Source organism: Colletotrichum acutatum, assembly GCF_030867785.1.
Source record: "Colletotrichum acutatum strain CBS 112980 chromosome Unknown BDZ83scaffold_15, whole genome shotgun sequence".
In the NCBI taxonomy this organism is placed as follows: domain Eukaryota; kingdom Fungi; phylum Ascomycota; class Sordariomycetes; order Glomerellales; family Glomerellaceae; genus Colletotrichum; species Colletotrichum acutatum.
In genome coordinates this window covers 444163-462914 of record NW_026849009.1, presented here as the reverse complement: position 1 = coordinate 462914, position 18752 = coordinate 444163, and the positions used below count along the sequence as shown (strand labels likewise).

Below are 18752 nucleotides of genomic sequence, written 5' to 3'. Positions count from 1 at the left end.
TCACGCCTAAGTTTCACCGGGGAGGTGTCCAGCTTTAATAGAAGTCAATGCCCACATGCGATACTGCCGAACTCTTGACCGAACCGGTAACGGCAAAGAAAAGAAAAAAGGCGCAAAGCCAGCCGGCCAGCCAAAGCATCCTCTTCACGATGACGGCCTGAATTCCGAAAGGTAGTTAGCTTTTTCTTCACACCCCTCCCCGCCACCCCCGTCCCTCTCCCGAGTCCTCCGCCAAATACGGGGCGTCAGGGCGCGCCAACCTGCATGAGCAAAGGGCTTACATGGAAGAGAAACCATACCAAAACGAGGGGGTCATGGATCATGGCCGAACAAGAAGAACCCTAGCCAAGGCCAGCCAGCCTTTGAGCGAGAAGGACTCCGCTCTCGTTGGGGATTCTCAAAGCCGCTTCCGGGATGCTACTGCACAATGGCAAGCGGCCGAGACGCCGACTCGGACGGCGTCAACGGGCGCACCGCAGACTGCCAGTCGCCAATGGACACCACATACGATGACGGCGTCTCACAGGGCCCCAAAGGGCAAAGGCATTTGGCTTTTCCGAACCATGCCCACTTGGGATGTTCTAGCGCGAACGAGGGGCAGGGCCAGATTCGACCAGTGTACGGAGTATGACTGGTTGTTTCCTTTACCCCCCTCTCTCTCCGACTCTCGAGCTTTTTTCAGAGTTGCGGGATGGGCTGGCTGTATTGCCACGCTCCCACACCCTCACACGAGAGACGGAAGGCGGCGGGCTGTGCAATCTGACAAATGGCTGTGAGCGATGTGGCAGACAGCCACTTGGAGGCTCCGACCAGGTCTCAGAGTCTAGCAGAGCCTCTAGTGATCGCCAGGAGAAAGATTTCTCCAACGAACCCGGAACGAGTCCAGTGGAATGGCAGTCCTTGGTTCGTAACTTGTTGGCATTCAGCCCTCCCAAAGCCGGCATTCGAAAAGGTTAGAAACAAAGTGGACAGATAAAACCGTTTCCGACTGTTCGAGACAGCCACCACAATGGCCGATGATGGCTGCAGAATCCGATGCTTCGGTCAGCGTGCCCCATCGGTTCACTTGAGCAGGGGGGAAGGGTCGGGAGGCGACATGATACATCCGTCCGAAGAGCGAGAGAGTACTGCGTATGTGAAAAAAATAAAATAAACAGAGAAAGGTGCCACCAAACAGAACATTCCAGCCCCCAAGGACCACAGTCAAAAGCCTGGCCGCATCGGTACATCGACATGGGGGAAATGGGAAATATGCCACCGAGAGCGGAGTCTGAAGCCCGTCCCCACATTCACTGCGCCGAGCTGATCCAAGCAAAGCAGAAAACGTAAGGAAAGTCGGGACGTGAAGACCTGATGCCAGAGGGGATGAATGTGCTGCATTGAGGGTGCGGTAGACGGCCTTGCGTCCTTCCATGATGCGTGCAAGGATAAAGGGTGACAAGCCCACAGTTGTTGTTCCTTTGCCAACACCAGAGGCATGTGGCATTTGGTTGGCGGATGGGGAAAACATGGAGGAATTGATGGGAAAATGGCCAAATTCGAGCTACCTGCGCGGTGATGTCATTCCGTCCCTCAGTGGGGCTCTTTATCGTGTTGCTTGAGGCGTAAATGAGTACTCTGCTCCGTAGTTGCTGAGAAGAGCACCAAAAAGGCTCTAATATGTCCTGGTCCGCGTCCAACATGCAGTTTAACTGCGCTTAACCTTCAACAAGGTGCGCTAGCCAAGTGACTTTTGTCGTAACGCGATGCAACGCGATGCGGGCAGGCTTGGCCACGGTGTACGTGCCTTGGTCGTTTGGCCCCAGAGTCGTTGCTAACTCGCTGCTACACTCCAGCTCGTCTAGCCCAAGGCCCGTGGAGACGTGCATATGCATTGTGAAAGGGGCTTGAGCCTTGAGCCTTGAGGACGAGATCGAAACAATCGAGGTCGGGGATGCTGGGGCAAATGAGCGGAGCCTCCATCCTTCTCCAGTCTCCATGCTCGAGCCTAGACGTGCCCTCCATTTTCGCTGTCCTCCAATGATTCCATCCCATCTGTAGCGGCCCGGTCTTCTCATTCGTCTGGTCCCCGGCTGACTGAGGTCTCGACGAGTCCTCGCCATGCAGTTGTGCGAGGAGCATTTTCTAGCCGATCAGGACCCATGTCCGTTTTGGCGGTGAACACAACGAGGCCTGCGCTGTACGTATACGTATCAAGTTGAGCCAGACCAGCAGAAACCTGCAATCCTTCACAAAGAGTCCTTATCGACAACTTTCATGGCGCCAAACCCCTTGCAAGCCGTCATAAGGTAGCAGACCTTTATCGGTAGGGCACTGCTGATATCGTCAACCTACAGCAACCGATGACGTTGAAGGCGATCTTTGCATGTGCCTGCGAATGAAGTGAGATGTAGTGACTGAGCATATGCATCGCGCAATCTGTAATCTCGACTTTCTCTGAGCCCCGCGCGTCCGTGCAAGACCCTGAGTGCTCAATTTACCCCTCCACGTCCGGGCTCGATCCACAATGCTAGACCGGCGAGACAAGCGAGACAAAATTCGATGCTGTGCGATGCGAAAGATAGTGGCAACATTTTCTGTACTTCGGATGTCCTGTCCATCATTGCCCAAACTCAATCCTTGCCGGAAAGTCTGCTCCGTCAGCCAAAACTGTTCAGAGCGCAAGTTCGATTGGCCTGTCCCGGCAGTAAGCCCTAACAAGAACTGCTTGCCTGTGATTCTCCTACTTCTTTGACTTGAGAAAGTTGGGAAAAAGCCCTGAGTCAGGCGCAAGGGGGCCCCGGCCGTCTAGTTGGCGCTTGGTGCTAATCAAGAATCGGAAGCCATGATGTCAATCTGCCGATGTGAAAAGCCACCGATCCGTCACCTCGGGCGGCTTCGGTCAACCGGTCCTCTCAGTTCCGGCTGTCCAGTCCCGTCTTACCATGGCCCGGGGGTTTACTCATGCATGCCCGAAATGAACAGCTGGCCAGACGGTCTCGGCGAAACCATAGACCCTTCGAGCCCTGCCGATCACTGGCGGGTCGCGCGCATTTGGCAAAGAAAGAACCGACTTTCGGATCAAGCGAGGGCGAGCGGATGGGTATCTTCAAGCGGAAAGTAGTAATTCGAGTGGTCTCGTTGCGCCTTTCCGAGCCGTTGTATCTCCATTTGAGTTCCTCTAAACCGTACGCCTAACATTATGCCTCATCAGCAGTACACACCGCCCCGCTGTCTACCTTATGCAGACACCTTGGGGCTGTACTTTGTCGCCGCCTTGTCGAATAGCGCACTCTTCTCCTCCAGGTCCACCAAGAACTGATGCTGGGGGTCCGCCGCCTTCAATTTACTGTGTCCACGTGGTCAGCATGTCGACTCGACGCCTCTACAACCAAGGCATCGGAACTTACTCCGTGAACTCCTTGGGATCTTGGCCCGAAATCACCGTCAACACCAGAAGGTTAGCAATGGCTTCAGCATAGCCTGCGTCCTTGGCCAGAGCCTGGTCCAGCGCGGCCTGTGCCTCCTCTGTACGTCCAAGGTGCAGCTCAGCAACGGCCTGAGAGACGAGAGTTGCAATTGACGACGTTGCTGGCGCCTGCGCAAGCTCCTCGAACACGTAGAAAGCCTGCTGATACTTGTCTCCGCCCTGTTCTTTCTTAGTCTCGTTCTTTCATTCGTGGTGTAGTTATCGTACCTGTCTCAGACCAACCCATGACTCGGCCAAGTTGACCAACAAGCTGTCCTGTGCCCATCGTCTCGCGGCGGTGACCTCCTTGAGAGCGAGGTCGTTGCGGTTCTGTTGGAGATGGATCTGAACAATCAGGGCAACAGCGTCCACTGGGAGTCCCGGGTCAGCGCCAATTCCTTCAACTACTCATGGGAGTCAAACGTACAGCTTCCCTGGTGCTGTGAAAGTAAGGCAAGAGCCTCCTCTGGCTTGCCCGCCGCCTGCAGGACTGTGCCTCCAACAATCTGAACTGTAGCGTTTTCCCCCTCGGATGCGGCGAGCTTCTCAATCGTCTTCACGGCAGAATCCGTCTTGCCAAGTGCGCTCTCAGCGAGCGCTCCAAGGGCGACCAGTTCGGATTCCTTCTCTCCCTGTACGTCGGCGATAACATCTTCGGCATGACCAAGGGCGATGCGGGCTCGCAGGACTAGGACGCGGGCGGGAAGCTCATTCTCGGAGGAAAGGGCAGAGGTATCGTAATCAATGACCTCCTGGTACTGGCCCTGGTGGAAATAGTTGTGGATGTTGATCAATTCGCCTTCGGCAGAGTAGGGGTCCATTTTGGCGGTTTCGTTCGTTCGGAGGGAGGTTGTCGTTGATGATTGATGCCAAATGACGGGCAGCTGCGATGTGTTCCCCTTGACCACTTAACTGATGTGGGGGCCTTTCAAGCAACGTGGAACCCTGAGAAGACACGGAGGAAGCCGTGGCCGGGAAGGTGGATTTGCCGGGTGGTCTGTGCACCGTGGACGACCAACAGCACCACCGTCTAGGCTTGACTTTTGATCATTATCCAACAGCCCACCTTCTAAGGACACGAAATATTGGTGTAGGACTATGAAACCCATGATACGTGTAGTATGGAGAGATAAATGAGGCTGTCGCATCTTGCACAGTCTAAAATATGGTGTCCCTGAGATAAGGTATTTCAAGTTGAACGTCTCTCCCACTGGCATTCATGTCGGCTGTCTGACAACGCAAGGTAACGCTCAAAACACAACACCTTCAGCCAAGTGGCCGTAAATTCCCAATGCATACAATTTCTAGCTTTATCTTATTGCGGTTGTATTTCCTTAACGCCAATCAACAATCTCCATAACGCTTGTGGTAGTGAGTCTTACATATCATTATCTCTAGCATAGGCTACGGAAAGCAGCAACTTCGAGCATATAACGAGGCAAATAGGACAATCAGCTTCTAGTGAAGGCTGTGGGGGAAATATACGAGAAAAGTCTTCCGAAAGAGACCACAGTCAGTCTTAGTGACTACTAGCTTTGATTCTATGAGCATAGAACATATCACACACCATCGAAATGTTTTCTGAGGGACTCTGGATGTACTCCTCTACGCATATTACATACCTCTCAATGATTCGAGGCCACAAGACATGCTCTGAGAGTTGCCATTGCATCTATAAAGGGGGTGCTCTCTTACCAAGTCAAGTGTCCAGCCTGAAAGATGGGTCAAAGTTCATCTGGAATATCGTCTGGAATATGAAGATGAATATACCAAAGACAACCGTGGCAGAGTGGCGTTCAATCTCTCGCTTCCTGCCACCTAGGCGCAGGTGCTCCTTCCTTCAATTATTGGACAACTGCTATACCCAATTCCACGCATCTTCTCTCATCACAGCTCATCACTCTCGGCATTCACACAAGTATCACACATGTCAAATCCCCAGTCACTCACCAACTCCTCTTTCATGGAAGTCATCTTCACTCCGCCCCTGATTTTCCAGCTTGTGGGCTTGGTATACAGCTTGGCTCCGATGACCCTCCTTTACGTCGTACTGGCCCCTTTTGTTGACGACGATTTTCTCCTTGTTCTGCTTAACGGCTTGTTCTTCCGAACCGCTCACGTCAAATTTCGCTTCCATCTCGCCTTTCGCCTCTCCTTCGACTGAAATTTGAAGCACATCACTCCGTCCGGACTAGAATCACCTGACCTGCCCGTCTCGTCTTGCCGCTCATCTCACGATGGATCACTTTGACCCGCTTGAACTAAGAGAGGCAGGCCCTCAGAAGCCTAGAGGGCCCCTTGAGCCCAGTGTGCTCGACCGGAAGAGGCCAGTGGCTCGATTCCCAGACAGCTTTTCTGCCAATCTCGGTCGCAAGGCTTCCTCCTTCTTTCGTCAAGACGATTTTGCTCTTGGATTCGACCAAAAGTCCTCGTCATCCCCTCCTCCCCTTCCCGAAAGCCAAAGCATCATCCATCGAAAACGAGACATTTTACCTGGCTTACCTTCTCCATCGACTACTCGCGATCGTCAAACATCCGTCGCGTCTTCGGTCAAGGCGATGGTCGCGAAATTCGAAGGAGCAACTGCTACACCCAAGAAATCCGACAAGATGTCTGACCACGGAGATTTCGATCTCACCCCCTCCTCATCGCCCGTTGCTGACAAGGGCAAGAGCAAGGCGTCGTTTGATGAGTCTACTGATACCATCGCTGCTTCTGTCGCGGCTGGCGATGCTTCTCAGCCCGAGAAGGAAAAATCCGCTCGAGACATTGCCGACCTGGAGCTTCTCAAGATGGAGGATTACTTCAATGACGAGTCCCTGGCGCGCTCTCTCGACAATTATGTTGCTCCGAAGCATATCCATACCAAGGTCAAGGTTCTTCCTCTTGAGGAAGACGAGGGCGTCTCCATGGTGAAGGCTGCCAAGATTGAATTGTGGAACAAGTTGGCTTCGCTCAACGAAGCCTTCGAGAAGCGCCACCCGTCCGCCAAGGAAGAGCGTCTCGCTCAGGAAGCTGCTTTCGCTGCGACCAACGCTCGTCTCGATGAACTTTTCGGAGAGTCATCCAAGCAGGGCGCTCTCAAGGAAGAGGCCAAGAAGACCACTCGTGCCGAGCGCAGAGCCGAGCAAAAGGCCCAGAAGAAAGCCAAAAAGAAAGTCCAAAAGGCTCGCAATGGTGAGGTCCCCGTCGCTACTGCCCCTCAGGCTGTCACTTCGCCGACCCTCGAGGAGCACACCACCAAGGAGGCTTCGCTTCGCGAGAAGTATCCAGAGATCTACGCAAAGATCGACTACTGGCGCGCTCTTGGTGGTGCCAAGAAGCCCGCCGACCTTCTCGATCCTCCCGATTCTGGTAGCGAGTACACCGACGACGCCCACTCTGACGACGACTCGCTTCTTGCAGCTCCTTCTCAGCGCGTGGCCCAAGAGACCCAGACGCCCACCGCCTGTGGTCAAGCTGCGGAGAGCAAAAGCCAGATGAAGGAGGCCTCTACCGACGATTCTTCTTCCAACGATGATGACTCGAGCACTGGCTCGTCCAACGGCGACCCGTTCCACTTGAACAAGTATCTCACGCCGGAGTACCAGGCCAAGGCCCAGGATTATCTCAAGGCCTTCGACGAGGCTCAAGCTCAAGCTCAAGCTCAAGCTACCGACAAGCCCGTCTACGGGCCTGCCCCTCCCCCTTTCTGGACCCAGTCCGGAGGAAAGACCATCGCCGCCAAGCCGACTGCCACGGATAACCGCTCTCAGAAGACTGCGGAGAGCGACGAGTCTTACACCTTCATCCAGAGAGACCCGAAGGAAGTGCATGCGTTCTAGAGCAACGTACGAACCTCACTTCACGTTTCCGACGATGAACTGTCCGATACCGACGACGTCAAGGCCGCCAAGGTCTCCGCTGCTCAGCGGGAGCGAGACGAGATCAACCGTCGTGCGTACGAGCGCGTCAACGCCGCTCATGCTCGTGGTGAGATTGTTCATCTCGAAAACACAAAGTCCATCCGCGACACTTTCTCGACTGATATCGAGAAGAAGGACATTGTCCCCGGTTTCGGAAAGGGCAAGAACAAGCAGGCACCTGCCGCCTTCGACGAGGAGGCCTACGCGGACCGCTCAATTGCGTCTCACACCATGAAGCCCGCTCCTCTTCGCATTCCCTCTCGCGCCAAGCAGCCTACCGTCGACAACGACAAGGTCAGCGCCATGGATGTATCTCAGGCCCAAAGCAAGACGCCTACCATCTCCGATACTTCACGCTCGTCGACCTCCAGCAGGTACCGCATGGTTGCTGGAGAGTCCACCTCCTTCATCCAGGCCTACAACGGCAACAACCCGTTCCTGAACAGAACCACCAGTAGCTCTTCTACTCAGAGCGGCGGTCCGAGAAGTAGCGGTAGCGCTCGCAACTTCAGCTGGCCTAAGAGACCGAAGAACAGCAAATACGACTTCGTCGACAGTGATGATGAGGAGGCCACCAAGAAGAAGAAGTCGGACAAAACTCCAGCTCAAACTCAGACCACCACGTCTGGCGGCAGTAGCTCCCCTACGAACCTTCTGAACAACACCGATTGCCTTACCAGCTTCACTCGCAAGATGGCCCCGCTCCCCAAGCCCCCGGTCGACGAAGAGACTGGCGACCCCCGAAGCTACACGGTAGAGGAAATCAAGACCGTCATCCAGGACGAATACAACCGTTTCGTTCAGCAGTCTCCCAAGAAGAAGGCGCGCGATCTCGAGACGGCTCTTGCCATTCTCAGCGGTGTCCCCTCTGCGTCCTCGTCCTCCAGCCGCGCCCTGACTTCCCCGGCGCCCGCTGCTGCCTCGGACAACATCACCCGTCAGACCGTGACCGTCAACCTGTTCCAGCAGCGTCCTGCTGTCCGCCTCGCCGGCGCCACGGCCCTCCCGCCCACGCCTGCGACCTCTGTTGTTCCCGCGACCACGTCCCAGCAGATGGCAGATATAGATGACTTCCTCGCGGAGGAAAATGACAACCATTACACCACCTCCGGCCTTGCCGCCGCGGGCTCCAGCTATGCCTCGAGCTACAACTCCACCGCCTCCACTGGCCAGAAGAACCAGAAGGAGGAGGAGAACCAGAACAAGGACGAGCCCTGGAACGATCCCAACTACCACGAGGAGGCCCTTTCTCACGGCTACGCCTTCAAGAAGACGGGCTACAACAATCTTCCCGACGATATGGACCCCGTCCCTCTCACCCGCGGCCAGCGCCGTGAGGTTCTCGGGCACTACGGCATGGCTGAGGAAGACTACCCTGCTCCTCCCGCCGGCTACCCCAACCCTCCCGGCCCCGAGCCTGGCACCGTCTCTCCCCCCTGCCCCTCCCGCCCTGCTCCATCTGTTCCCGGCGAGGTCACTCCGGCTGGCAGCATTGGCGGAGGAGAAAGTAGCGTCTCTAGCATTCACGACGGCTACAGCGACGCTTTTGCTCCTGCTCGGACCTATACACAGGTTCAGGCTCAGGCTTCTGCTACCGTTGAGAGCCTCCGTACCCCTCGTCGCTTCCGTCGCGCCGCTACCGCGCCCCCCGCGCCTGCTCCCGACAGTCCTGCTCCCGGCTATGATGCTGACTGGTTCTGAACGAATGAATGATAACGAAGCATGCCGATACGAAGAGACGCACGGATGAACGATTTACGAAATGGTCCGAGACGTCTTATTCTTTGCTGCCTTGCGGAATGGTTTAATTTGTTTTGCTTGCGATAATTATGAAAAGCTGAGAAAACAATACGAAAAAAAACCCAAAAAAGACAATATGCTCAGAGTACCCATCATGGGGGCATCGTCGTGGAACGAAAACTTGGCACAGTATCTCTCGGCGTTTCGTTCTCTTAGAACTGTTCTTGAGATCAACCCGCCTAGATTCCTCGTCGCGGCATAGCTTCAGTACACAAGCACCCAAAAAAGTTACAAAATCAAACAAACCCCAGAGAAAAAACGACGTGTTGAATTACAGGAACTGGATTCTCGTTTCTTCGACTTTCCATTCTTCCCCCCGAGTGAGGAGGTACTATTTGGGAAAAAGAGATCAAGACAGGCAAAATTTTCTCTTGCTTTTGACAGAAGAAGTTGGCTTGCTCTGAACTCCTTCCATGATTTTACACACAACTTTCACTCGTTCTTGTTCAGAATCTGACTCTAGGAAATATCCTTTCCTCTTCCCTGAGAAAAGCATAACCCCCCAAAGTCAAACCCCCCTTTTTTTGCAATTGGCAGTTCGCATCTCGCAACAGTCTTTTTGCATGTTTGAGAATACCCTGGATTTTTCAGGGCACACGGCCGTGGCGAGATGAGTTTGAGGAAAGGAGGAATCGGACAGGATGGGAACATGGTAGGAAACGGGGAAAGATATTCTCGTGAACACTTTCATTCTTGACCGGTCCCCTCTTGAGTCAGAGGTTTGAGCCAAGCCGACCAAAGTAGATAGTCAACAGAATCGACCAAATTTGGATCGAATCACTGGAGCTCGTAGCTCATTTCCTTCCTCGCGTGACGTATGACTGGCAATGAACCTATGACTACGATTAATTGTATTGATTTGCTGCGATAGATCCGGTAGAACCTTCCTTTCCCGTATGTCAGGCTACCGATACCCAAAGACCTTCCACTCAAAGTTTCCCGCCCTGCTTCCTTCCTTTCTGCAGGCCCTTTTCTTCTGCCAGGTCCTCATATTCTTGCTTCATTCCCTCCTTCCTCTGTCTTTGTGGCTCGTTATGTCCACCCGTCCGTCCTCATTCTTCCAGCAATCCCCGAGATACCAAATCAGGCCCAAAATTGTCTCCTATTCCAACTTCAGTGCAAGCAGCCTACGGCGACGAATCGCGCTCTTCCGTTGATACTGTCAGACAGACATCCCGTAGACATATACACACAAACATGGAAGCATCAGATCAGAAAATTGTTTTGATTAGGTATCATCCCCTATCCATGGCACATCAACCCCTGTCGGGGGAGAAAAGCCATTGTGCCAACTCCATTCATCAACGTAGCCTCTAGTGCGCGTTAAAGGACCTCCTTCTTCTCCTGTGTATGTACAGCATCGGTTGCTGTGCTGCCAACTGAGTCTATGCCCTCTCTACAAGGCGACTCGACAGCCAGAGGAAGAAAGAGAGTAAAAAAGGTGAAAAAGGAAACAAAGGGAATCACTCTTGTGAAAATTATTCGCTCGTATGTCCAGGTCCATCGCCCTTCCTTGCTGGATCTTCTGGCTCTCCTCAAGCAATCCCAGATACGCCGCCCCTATGCGGAATTCGTGTCCCTCATACATGACAAAGGTATATATAGAAAGGTCCCATCGTACAAGAAAGGAAGGAAGAAAGGGGAACTTATTAGGTGCCACAAACACGCTCAAAAGGGTTCCACCTCTAAGCACTCTGTGGCGGTGCTCCGGCCGTACCATTGTTCTCCGATTCAAAAGCCAACTTCCGAGGGTCGGCACTCTCCACCTTGGGGAAGTTTGGCTTCTCCATGCCGGATACCCCGCTGTCGGTCTCACCAAAGGTAATGCCGAGGGAGTCTGCGTTCTTCTTCGCCTCGAGTGCTCGTCTTCTCTCATCTTCTTGAGCTTCTTCGAGGTTCATCAACGCAGGAGGGCGGTGTCGCTGCTGTCTTGCCTTGGCAAGGGAAATGGTCTTTTGTTGATACGTCGTTGTTATCGCCTGGGTATCATCTCGGTCAATGGTGGCCTTCATGAGGGCTGCCATCCACAATCTTCCTGACTTGAGATTGGGGACTGCAAAGTAGTGAACAGTCGGCTTGGTGAAGTTCACGGCGCGGGACAGGCCTGCGCGTGGTGGAACAAGCTTAAAGATAAACATGGTATCATCCCCCTTTTCTCCAGTGTTGGCGTCGTGTCCGGTGGTAGCACCTGCGCCAGTAAGCTTGGCGTGAAGTCCGGTCAGCTGTTCATTGTCGGCTGGAAGAACACGGTGGAAGGAAATATCAATGAGTCCCTTTTCTTGATCGTCATTCTCCGAATAGTAGTATGAAAGTCGGCGTCCTTTGAGCACAAACAATCGGGGCTTCCATGTCGTCATGAGGTTGGAGCTCTTCTTTCTCATCCACCCGCTGTAGTCGGCATCTTTGACGGCTTCAGCGGGGCTGATCTTCAGAAGTCCCCGTTGGTAAGCACTCGTCTCCTTCTTGCCCTTCTTCCTACTGCCCTTACTCGCCACGGTGGTGGCAGTACTAGGGCTCTTTGCGGTATCAGGAGAATCGAGCTCGAAGCTGGGCCCGGCAGAGGGAGTACTCGATCCGGTTCTAGCGGGCGAGGGCAAAGGCGAGTCCTTCAAAGATGGGTCGATTGGCGAAGCCACCTTGTTGCGATCGCTCGAGACTGAATCCGAAATTGCGCGCAAGCCGGCCACCTTCATCGAGGGCTTAACAACAGCAGAAAGCCACTCAGCGTGGATTCCCTGGCGGGCCGCAGGAGACTCGGGCACCGGAGAGGCACGAGTCTTGCCTTCGAGCTTCGTGACGCTGGGTGCTCCAACGTCCTTGACGGGAGGCACGGGCCGCGCAGACTGAGTGGTACTTGTTGAGGCAGTTCTTCTGTGGGCGGTGGACTGCATGCCGTAGTATTTTTGCGCGGCAGGAGAGGCCACGCTGTCACGGTTTGAGTCGACGCTTCCGAATCTTGAGTGCCTCGAAATGGCGGTAGCACTGCGCACCCGTTGCTCCTCGGCGTAACTATTCTTTCGGCCGTGGCTGGCGGTGCTATCGCGCTTCCTAAGCACGTTGCGGCGTCGGCCGTCGACTTCAGTGCCGCTAAAGTAACCACGGTCGGTATCGATGGCGGACTCTGGAGCGTGTAGACCAGACTGTTGCATGACGTCTTGGAGCCCAGTAGAAGAAAGTGGTCGGCTTGAAGCGCTGCCAAGGGTCCAGTTCCTGTCGAATGATGGTTGCTTCTTATGAGCGCCATCGGTCTGGGGAAACGTTCCACTCGTGGCCAGTTTCGGTGTCACGGTGCTGGCCATGGGTTGTCCCGTCAAACGGAAGTCGGTGGACGACGAGTGTCTGCGAGAGTGGTGCAAATCTCTGACGGACGCAGCCGAAGGCCGTTTCATGTGAGATGGACGGGTGGGACTGTCGACAATCGGGGAGACTGGCGACACAATTGATGCTGTATCCAACTTTGGCGTTTGCGAAAATGAAAGGCGCTTGCTTGAAAACGACATAGCTCTGTCGTCAACCGGTGTCATCCTGGGCATTGAGCTGGTCAAGGTGTCGGCCCGGCTTCTAGACCGCTTCGCATCTTCCGAGCCCACGTCACTGCCGTATGTCTGCGTCGTCCTTCTTGTCGCGATACCTAGGTTGTTACACTCGTCTTGCAGAGACTTGATCTTCTGCCACGTCTTGAGTCTCCTACCAACAGAACCCAATTCGAATGCCTTGATGAAGAGGGAACTCTGGTCCATGCCCAGCAATACTTCACCGGTAATCTCTTGGTCACGGAATACTTCGCAGTGCGATTTCTCAACGCCGACTGTGAAAAGGTACTCGGCAACTTGGTCCGGCGTCCATGCCTCCACCTCGGATCGACTATGCATGCCCTCCTCTTCTTCGTCCGTTTCTTCGCCATGAATGTAAGACATTCGATGATCGAGCTGGGCACTGTATTCGCTGCCGGAGTCGGTGGGAGGAGCACGCATTGCGCCGGTGCTAGGTGTAGAGCGCAAATCGGTAATATGCTCATCGATAACGTTGAGGGTTTCGCTGAGTACATGATCCTGGTTCGTGTTGATACGGCCGAGAGCCGCCGAGGGCGGCGCACTCACGGCTGGCGGCGCATTCTCGATTGCAGCGGTCTCTTGCTTGATGTTGTTGAGAGGCAGCGTAACGGGAGCCGGAGACTCGGGCGGTGGCGTGGGAGTGGGTGGAGCGGCGGGGGTGGTAATCTTGTCGTCGGTCGGGTCGGGAGGGTTTGTTTGTTTGGATTCGTTCACCACCTCGGGTAACGTTGCTAGTGGTTTCGAGAAGTTATTCGCGGGTGCTATCTTCGGAGCTGGCCTGGTGTAGACTGAACCATGGATGATGAGCTTCTTGTTATGTGCAAAGGTTGAGTGCCATATAGACGAACCTTCGGGAAATAAGCCGCTGTTTCCGTTCACAAGGTGCTTGCCCAGAAACCATCCATCTCCAAACTCGTCATCTCGTTCTATTAACTCAACTCGGTCGCCCTTGGTTAGGCTCAATTCGTCGGAGCTACGAGCAATGAAGTCATCTGCAAGAAGAGAAAGAGGTCAGATGGATTTCCACAGCGGAGAGACCCGGCCCGGTACTGTCAAGGGCGGGGAGACGAAGATGCTGCATGACGCGAGCGAATACGAGTGACGAGCAGCGGGACAAGGCGGGCGGGTGGGCTCAGGCGTTGTTAGCGGATGAGTGGAATGGACTTACGTATGACCAAGAGGGTATCGCCAACTTCTGGCTTCTGGAGAGCCATGATGTCGACGATGCCAGGCGCCGCGACAGATGCGGGTGGCGTTTGCTGAAGAGAATGAGTTGTAACGGGATCAATACATAGGAGATGAGTTCGCTGGCTGGGCAGCCTGGTCTGGGCTGGGCTTGACTTGGGTGCGACGATGACAAGGGGGGTGGAGACGTGCTGCTGGCGAAGCGAAAAAAAGAGTGGCAGTAGCCAGGGATTGTCAGTTGTTCGGCAGCTGGGACCAGGTAGGTATTAGGTGGTGACCGCGGTGGGCGGATAAGATGGTGAGGAGAAGTCGGATTGGAGGAGAGTAGGGCGAGGGTGGTGAATGGGAGATGATTGCGGACCGGGGTGGAAAGACAGGAAGGAGCAAAAGTTGGACGTGTTGACGATGGCCCCCAAAAGGTTGTTTTTCCTGTCAATGTGTCGAGGGCAGAAAGTTGTGGTTGACGTTTCTTTCCCAGCAGGATGAGGTCTCCTAGTCGTTCCCGTGTCGGACTCTCCTGGGCCGGCCACTCGGTGTGGTTACTGGTGTCGTCGGGCTGAAGAGCTGACTGCCGACAGCGTATGAAAAAAAAAAAAAAAAAAAAAAGTGGCGAGTTATTGAAAAAGGGTCGTTGCTGGTTCGGGGGAAGCAACGGAAGCTGAGGTGCGAGGTTGGAGTTGCTCAAGGCGTTGTTGTGGGATGTGATTGGGGGACACAGAATTGGCGTAAAGGGCCGCTATTGGGTCATTGCGACGTAGAGGTAGGGCGCATAGACGACGCTGGGGACTTTAGTGGACGGATGATGGAGTAGGACGGGTCAGACGAAGCTGGAGTCGGTGGTGGTGAGGCGATCCCAACTGGAAGCCTTCTGCCTTCTGCCTTCTGCCGTCCGCTGTACCGCTGCACCTGCACCTGCGCTACGCTGTGTCGGTATGCGCAGACCTCTTCGCAGTAGCTGGATTGTGGTCTGGCCCGAGAAGCTACCTAATGAGATGCAGACCTCGAGGTTAGTTTGGTGGGTTTGGTCGATGTGAGGCCGACTGGGCAGTCATGGGCTGGTGGTAAGTTGCTGACGGGTGTTTGATGTGGTTGTAAGGGGGAGAGGAGGAGAAGTCCGTAATGTGAAGGCCGAAAGTCTAATGTCTAATCCAATTGACGTCGAATTGTCGTCGTCGTCAGTCGAGCAAATACGCAGTACGAGGCAACGAGAGACCTGTCTTGGTGTTGTTTCTTCCTGAGGCAGAGTCGAGCAGTGTGCGATCCGCAGGGATGAACAACAAGAAAAAAAAAAAAGAGAAGAAGCAAAGGTGAACCGTGAAGGTGCACGGAACTAGAAGGTGGCAGGAAGGGGTCGCAAGCTCGGGTTTCGAGTTGGGACGGAAGGAAGGGACCGCCAGATGGTGGTGGTCTGGTCGAGGTGCAACTGATGGGATGGATGGGATGAGTGCCCGGATGAGTGAGGTGAGGTGAGGTGAGGTGAAGGTGACAGCAGGCGATTACTGGCTGGAGCTGAAGCCGTGAGACCTGTGTCCTAGGAGACCTGGCAATAAGGTGAGGTCAAGTAGTTGGAAGGAATGGAAGAAAGCCCAAATAAGGAAGGGGGCTTGCTGATACGGGGACCGTGTGACGAAAGCGAAGCTGACGATGCGGAACGCCCAATGCAAGGGACGGCAGCGTCCGTGAACCCGTTCCTGTTCCTGTTGGTTGATGTCGCCGTGCCGTGGCTTTCTGTGCTCAAGGCAAGGTGCGGCACCTTGGAGATGATGATCAGACCAAGGCTCAGAGCGCGCCCAAGGTAAGGTAGTTGCGTACTCGTTGGATCCGGCCGGGCGGGATTTGATTTAGGACCCGCTGCTGCTGCTGCTGCTGCTCTCTACACCGGAAAACAATACGAAAAGCAATGGATGATGGACGGTGACGATCTAGGTAAGGTGGTCCAATGCAGAAGTCAATCAGGAGCGAAGAATTTGATTATACAAGAGTTTTGCATTCGTAGGTCAGGTAGGTAGTAGCTAAGGCTGGAGAAGGGCCAGATATCTTTGCTCAATGAGGCGCAGTTCAAAAGGGACGGGTAATGGAGGATAAAGAACTGCTTCTCGGTCTACAGCGAAACACACAAAGGCCGGGAAGAGAGAGGCGACTTCAAGCTAAAGTACCTATGAGGAGGCACAGAAGAACTCCCAGTTGATCTCTCCCGTCTTCAAAGTGCATCTAGCGAGTGCCTTCCTTGAGAAGCTAAAAAAAAAGTAAAGTGCGAAAAAATACCTGACAGAAGGCAAAAGATGATTGCCGCTGAACGGCGCGAATGATGCGAATGCTGCGAGTGATCAATATGGAGGGCAAAGAATTGGAATGGAAAGGCAGGCCCAGGCCGGGGGCTCCTTCCCTCCTTCCCTCTTTCCCTCTTTCCCACCTATCCGCTCTTCCCACAATGGCAAATCTCACCTCAACCAGACGGGACCTAGGTACTAAGGTAGATCTATCCTAGTAGGGCAGGTCCCTTAAGAAACGCGATATTGGATCTTGCAATGCAGATGGACACGCATCATACACAGTACACACTATCCGTACCATCTTTACTACCTACCTTACCTACCATCCGGACCCGTGGGAAACGTGATTAGAGTTCACTGCTGCGAGTAGCAGATGGCGAATGAAGTCACCGACACGAAGAACACGTTCTTCACGATCTGACACCATCCCGAATTCCTGTCTCGGCCACATCATCAGAATACACTATGAGATTCCAACCACCAACAGCGGGAAAGCGGATGGGTCTTGTTTCGTTTCGGCTTCCGGCTCCATTGGCTTCCTTTGCCTTTCGTCTCCTCTCGCATACCTCCGCAATCCACAACACATTCGACACCTTTGCGATGTGCAAATGCAGCCCAGAACACTGTGATGCGACCTACCACCGACCAGTATAGCCCGTCGCCGTGCCATGCTGACGAGTTTCCCGTTTCTTCCGTCGCTAGGACATGCTTGGCTCCAAGCTCGCCCATTGCGTACCTGGCCAACCGAACGGACAGTCACGGCTGTGATCACGCATCCCTATCTTTTGGTACCCACCCCGAAGGAACAGCACACCGGCGGTCCGTCCGGTGCCCGTCACCAAGTTTCGCCATTTCACCATGCGTCAAAAGACCAGACTTTACACGCGCCACGAGGCCCGGAGCAACCAGGGCATTCCCGTTCCCCGTTTCCTCGTGGACACCAGCAAGACGATTGGGGGTGGGAGGGGACCGGGAGGGGCATCTTGCAGCGAGTGTGCAGCGGCTGGTTCCCCCCCGGCACAGCAAGGATGACCCGGAGCCGCGTGCAAGCCGCTGGCCCCAGACACGCCAATCACATTGGCTATCTGTGTCGGTCGTGGTGGTAGTGGCAAGGTGATGCCCGCTTCGCCAATGCAGTTAATCTGCTTGCTTTTGAACATTCGGGCGCGTCCACCTCGAATCACGGCTAACTGGCAAAATTGACAAGCCAGGGCAAGCTGGGGCGGCACAAAAGTAAGTAGTGCCGACCATTTCCCATCTGGACATGTCCCACCGCTATCTATCCAGGCTGGGAGAAATTGGGGGAATCAAAGTTCAAAGAAACAGGACGAAAGATTCTGCATTACATAATCTACCTGCATACCAGGCCTGCGCTTTCATTCCCCCAGAATAAGCAATTCGATAATCGAAGCTAGCGAGATGGACTGTCGGAGTTGTTCCCACAAGTTGACAAGTATCCGTACACTACGCATGCGATGCCGCCCCCGGCCTGGCCGCCATCAGATACAAGCGTACAAAGTAACGACACTTCTTCAGTTGTTCTAGGTGTCCATTCTGAAATTGCCTTCTGTATTTTTCGCCCAGACACTGGCTGTTCCTGTCTAATAAGTAAATATGAGCTTGACCGTATGTGAGGGAATGGCTTGGATACAGACCTGCAAGTTTGTTCTGCTCGTATCGGCTTTCATCATGGCGCAACCTTCTGATAGGGCTCTGGAGCCCGAGTATGGACATGTCGATGCCCCTCGGCTGGTGACGAGAATAATCGCAACGTTACACATAGGCATCGGTGGCTTATATACCTCAGAAACCCCGATAGCTGTGACGAGACTGGTTACACAGAGTTTGTCTTCTGGAAACCAGGAAGAAGCAACAATGACAAAGCAGACAAAGAACTACCGCTTCTTGTCATACCCATCGCCCCTGAGCCACTATCAACGGTGGGAGACAAGACATCAACGATGTGGAAGCAAGGGGTGTGTGCCATGAGGTCCGGCGTCAAGTTGCATACCTACCTTTGAGCGTGTGAAGGGAGTTTTCCAGGACGCAAACAGAAACATCAATAGATATAACCCGTACGCCTTTCAACCATAGGTGGTCTATTTGCACGTGGATATGAACTTTCATATATAACTGACTCTCAAGCTACTATGAGTTGTTTACTTCATTGAATCCGGAAGAAACCGTGGGGGGGCCCTTGTAGGTTTGCTCTTTGAATCCAAGGAAGCAAGGTGACTCTGCCGCAGGACCCAGCTTCCTCTGGTTTCATGACTTCAACATGCCATCTATCTACACCCCAATTTTGCCTCCCATCTGTGAGTCTTGCGCTAAGTTCATATTCAGACTTTGGATGTTTGCTAGGAAACAGCATTGTAAGGAAAAGAGTGTAGGCTTCTATTCGTTGCGTCTCTCCCTGTTGGGTTGATATATCCATGTCTGTGGTGAATGCGCACACATACACACGCCATGCACAATACGGTCTCGTGAGTTCATGAAATCTTCTGCATGCGGTCCGGATACGAAAGGGGACACGACTCTTAACTTCTCAAGGTGCGCGACGAATAGTTGTGATGAATGAATGCTTCAA

General features: G+C 53.9%; 5 protein-coding genes across 5 annotated transcripts; 3 read left to right on the top strand and 2 right to left on the bottom strand.

Moving 5' to 3' along the window:
* Nucleotides 1-427: 427 nt before the first annotated feature.
* BDZ83DRAFT_648467 (uncharacterized protein) lies at nucleotides 428-1306 on the top strand (the record flags this gene model as incomplete). The annotated part of the gene is made up of 3 exons (XM_060510182.1): nucleotides 428-625; nucleotides 814-952; nucleotides 1158-1306. 3 exons carry the CDS (start codon nucleotides 428-430, stop codon nucleotides 1304-1306), a joined length of 486 nt encoding a protein of 161 aa, XP_060368869.1.
* Nucleotides 1307-3161: 1855 nt separating this feature from the next.
* BDZ83DRAFT_102855 (coatomer epsilon subunit) lies at nucleotides 3162-4390 on the bottom strand. The gene is made up of 4 exons (XM_060501039.1): nucleotides 3876-4390; nucleotides 3677-3819; nucleotides 3390-3628; nucleotides 3162-3328 (listed from the first exon to the last, which is right to left on the bottom strand). Exons 1-4 carry the CDS (start codon nucleotides 4267-4269, stop codon nucleotides 3220-3222), a joined length of 885 nt encoding a protein of 294 aa, XP_060368868.1. The 5' UTR covers nucleotides 4270-4390; the 3' UTR covers nucleotides 3162-3219.
* Nucleotides 4391-6657: 2267 nt separating this feature from the next.
* BDZ83DRAFT_608262 (uncharacterized protein) lies at nucleotides 6658-7369 on the top strand. The gene has a single exon (XM_060507468.1). It carries the CDS (start codon nucleotides 6928-6930, stop codon nucleotides 7270-7272), a length of 345 nt encoding a protein of 114 aa, XP_060368867.1. The 5' UTR covers nucleotides 6658-6927; the 3' UTR covers nucleotides 7273-7369.
* Nucleotides 7370-10838: 3469 nt separating this feature from the next.
* BDZ83DRAFT_569884 (SAM domain-containing protein) lies at nucleotides 10839-13921 on the bottom strand (the record flags this gene model as incomplete). The annotated part of the gene is made up of 3 exons (XM_060504240.1): nucleotides 10839-13495; nucleotides 13556-13699; nucleotides 13876-13921. 3 exons carry the CDS (start codon nucleotides 13919-13921, stop codon nucleotides 10839-10841), a joined length of 2847 nt encoding a protein of 948 aa, XP_060368866.1.
* Nucleotides 13922-17531: 3610 nt separating this feature from the next.
* On the top strand, nucleotides 17532-18248 carry BDZ83DRAFT_102804 (uncharacterized protein). The gene has a single exon (XM_060501038.1). The coding sequence runs from the start codon at nucleotides 17780-17782 to the stop codon at nucleotides 18152-18154; it is 375 nt and encodes a 124-aa protein (XP_060368865.1). The 5' UTR covers nucleotides 17532-17779; the 3' UTR covers nucleotides 18155-18248.
* Nucleotides 18249-18752: the final 504 nt, after the last annotated feature.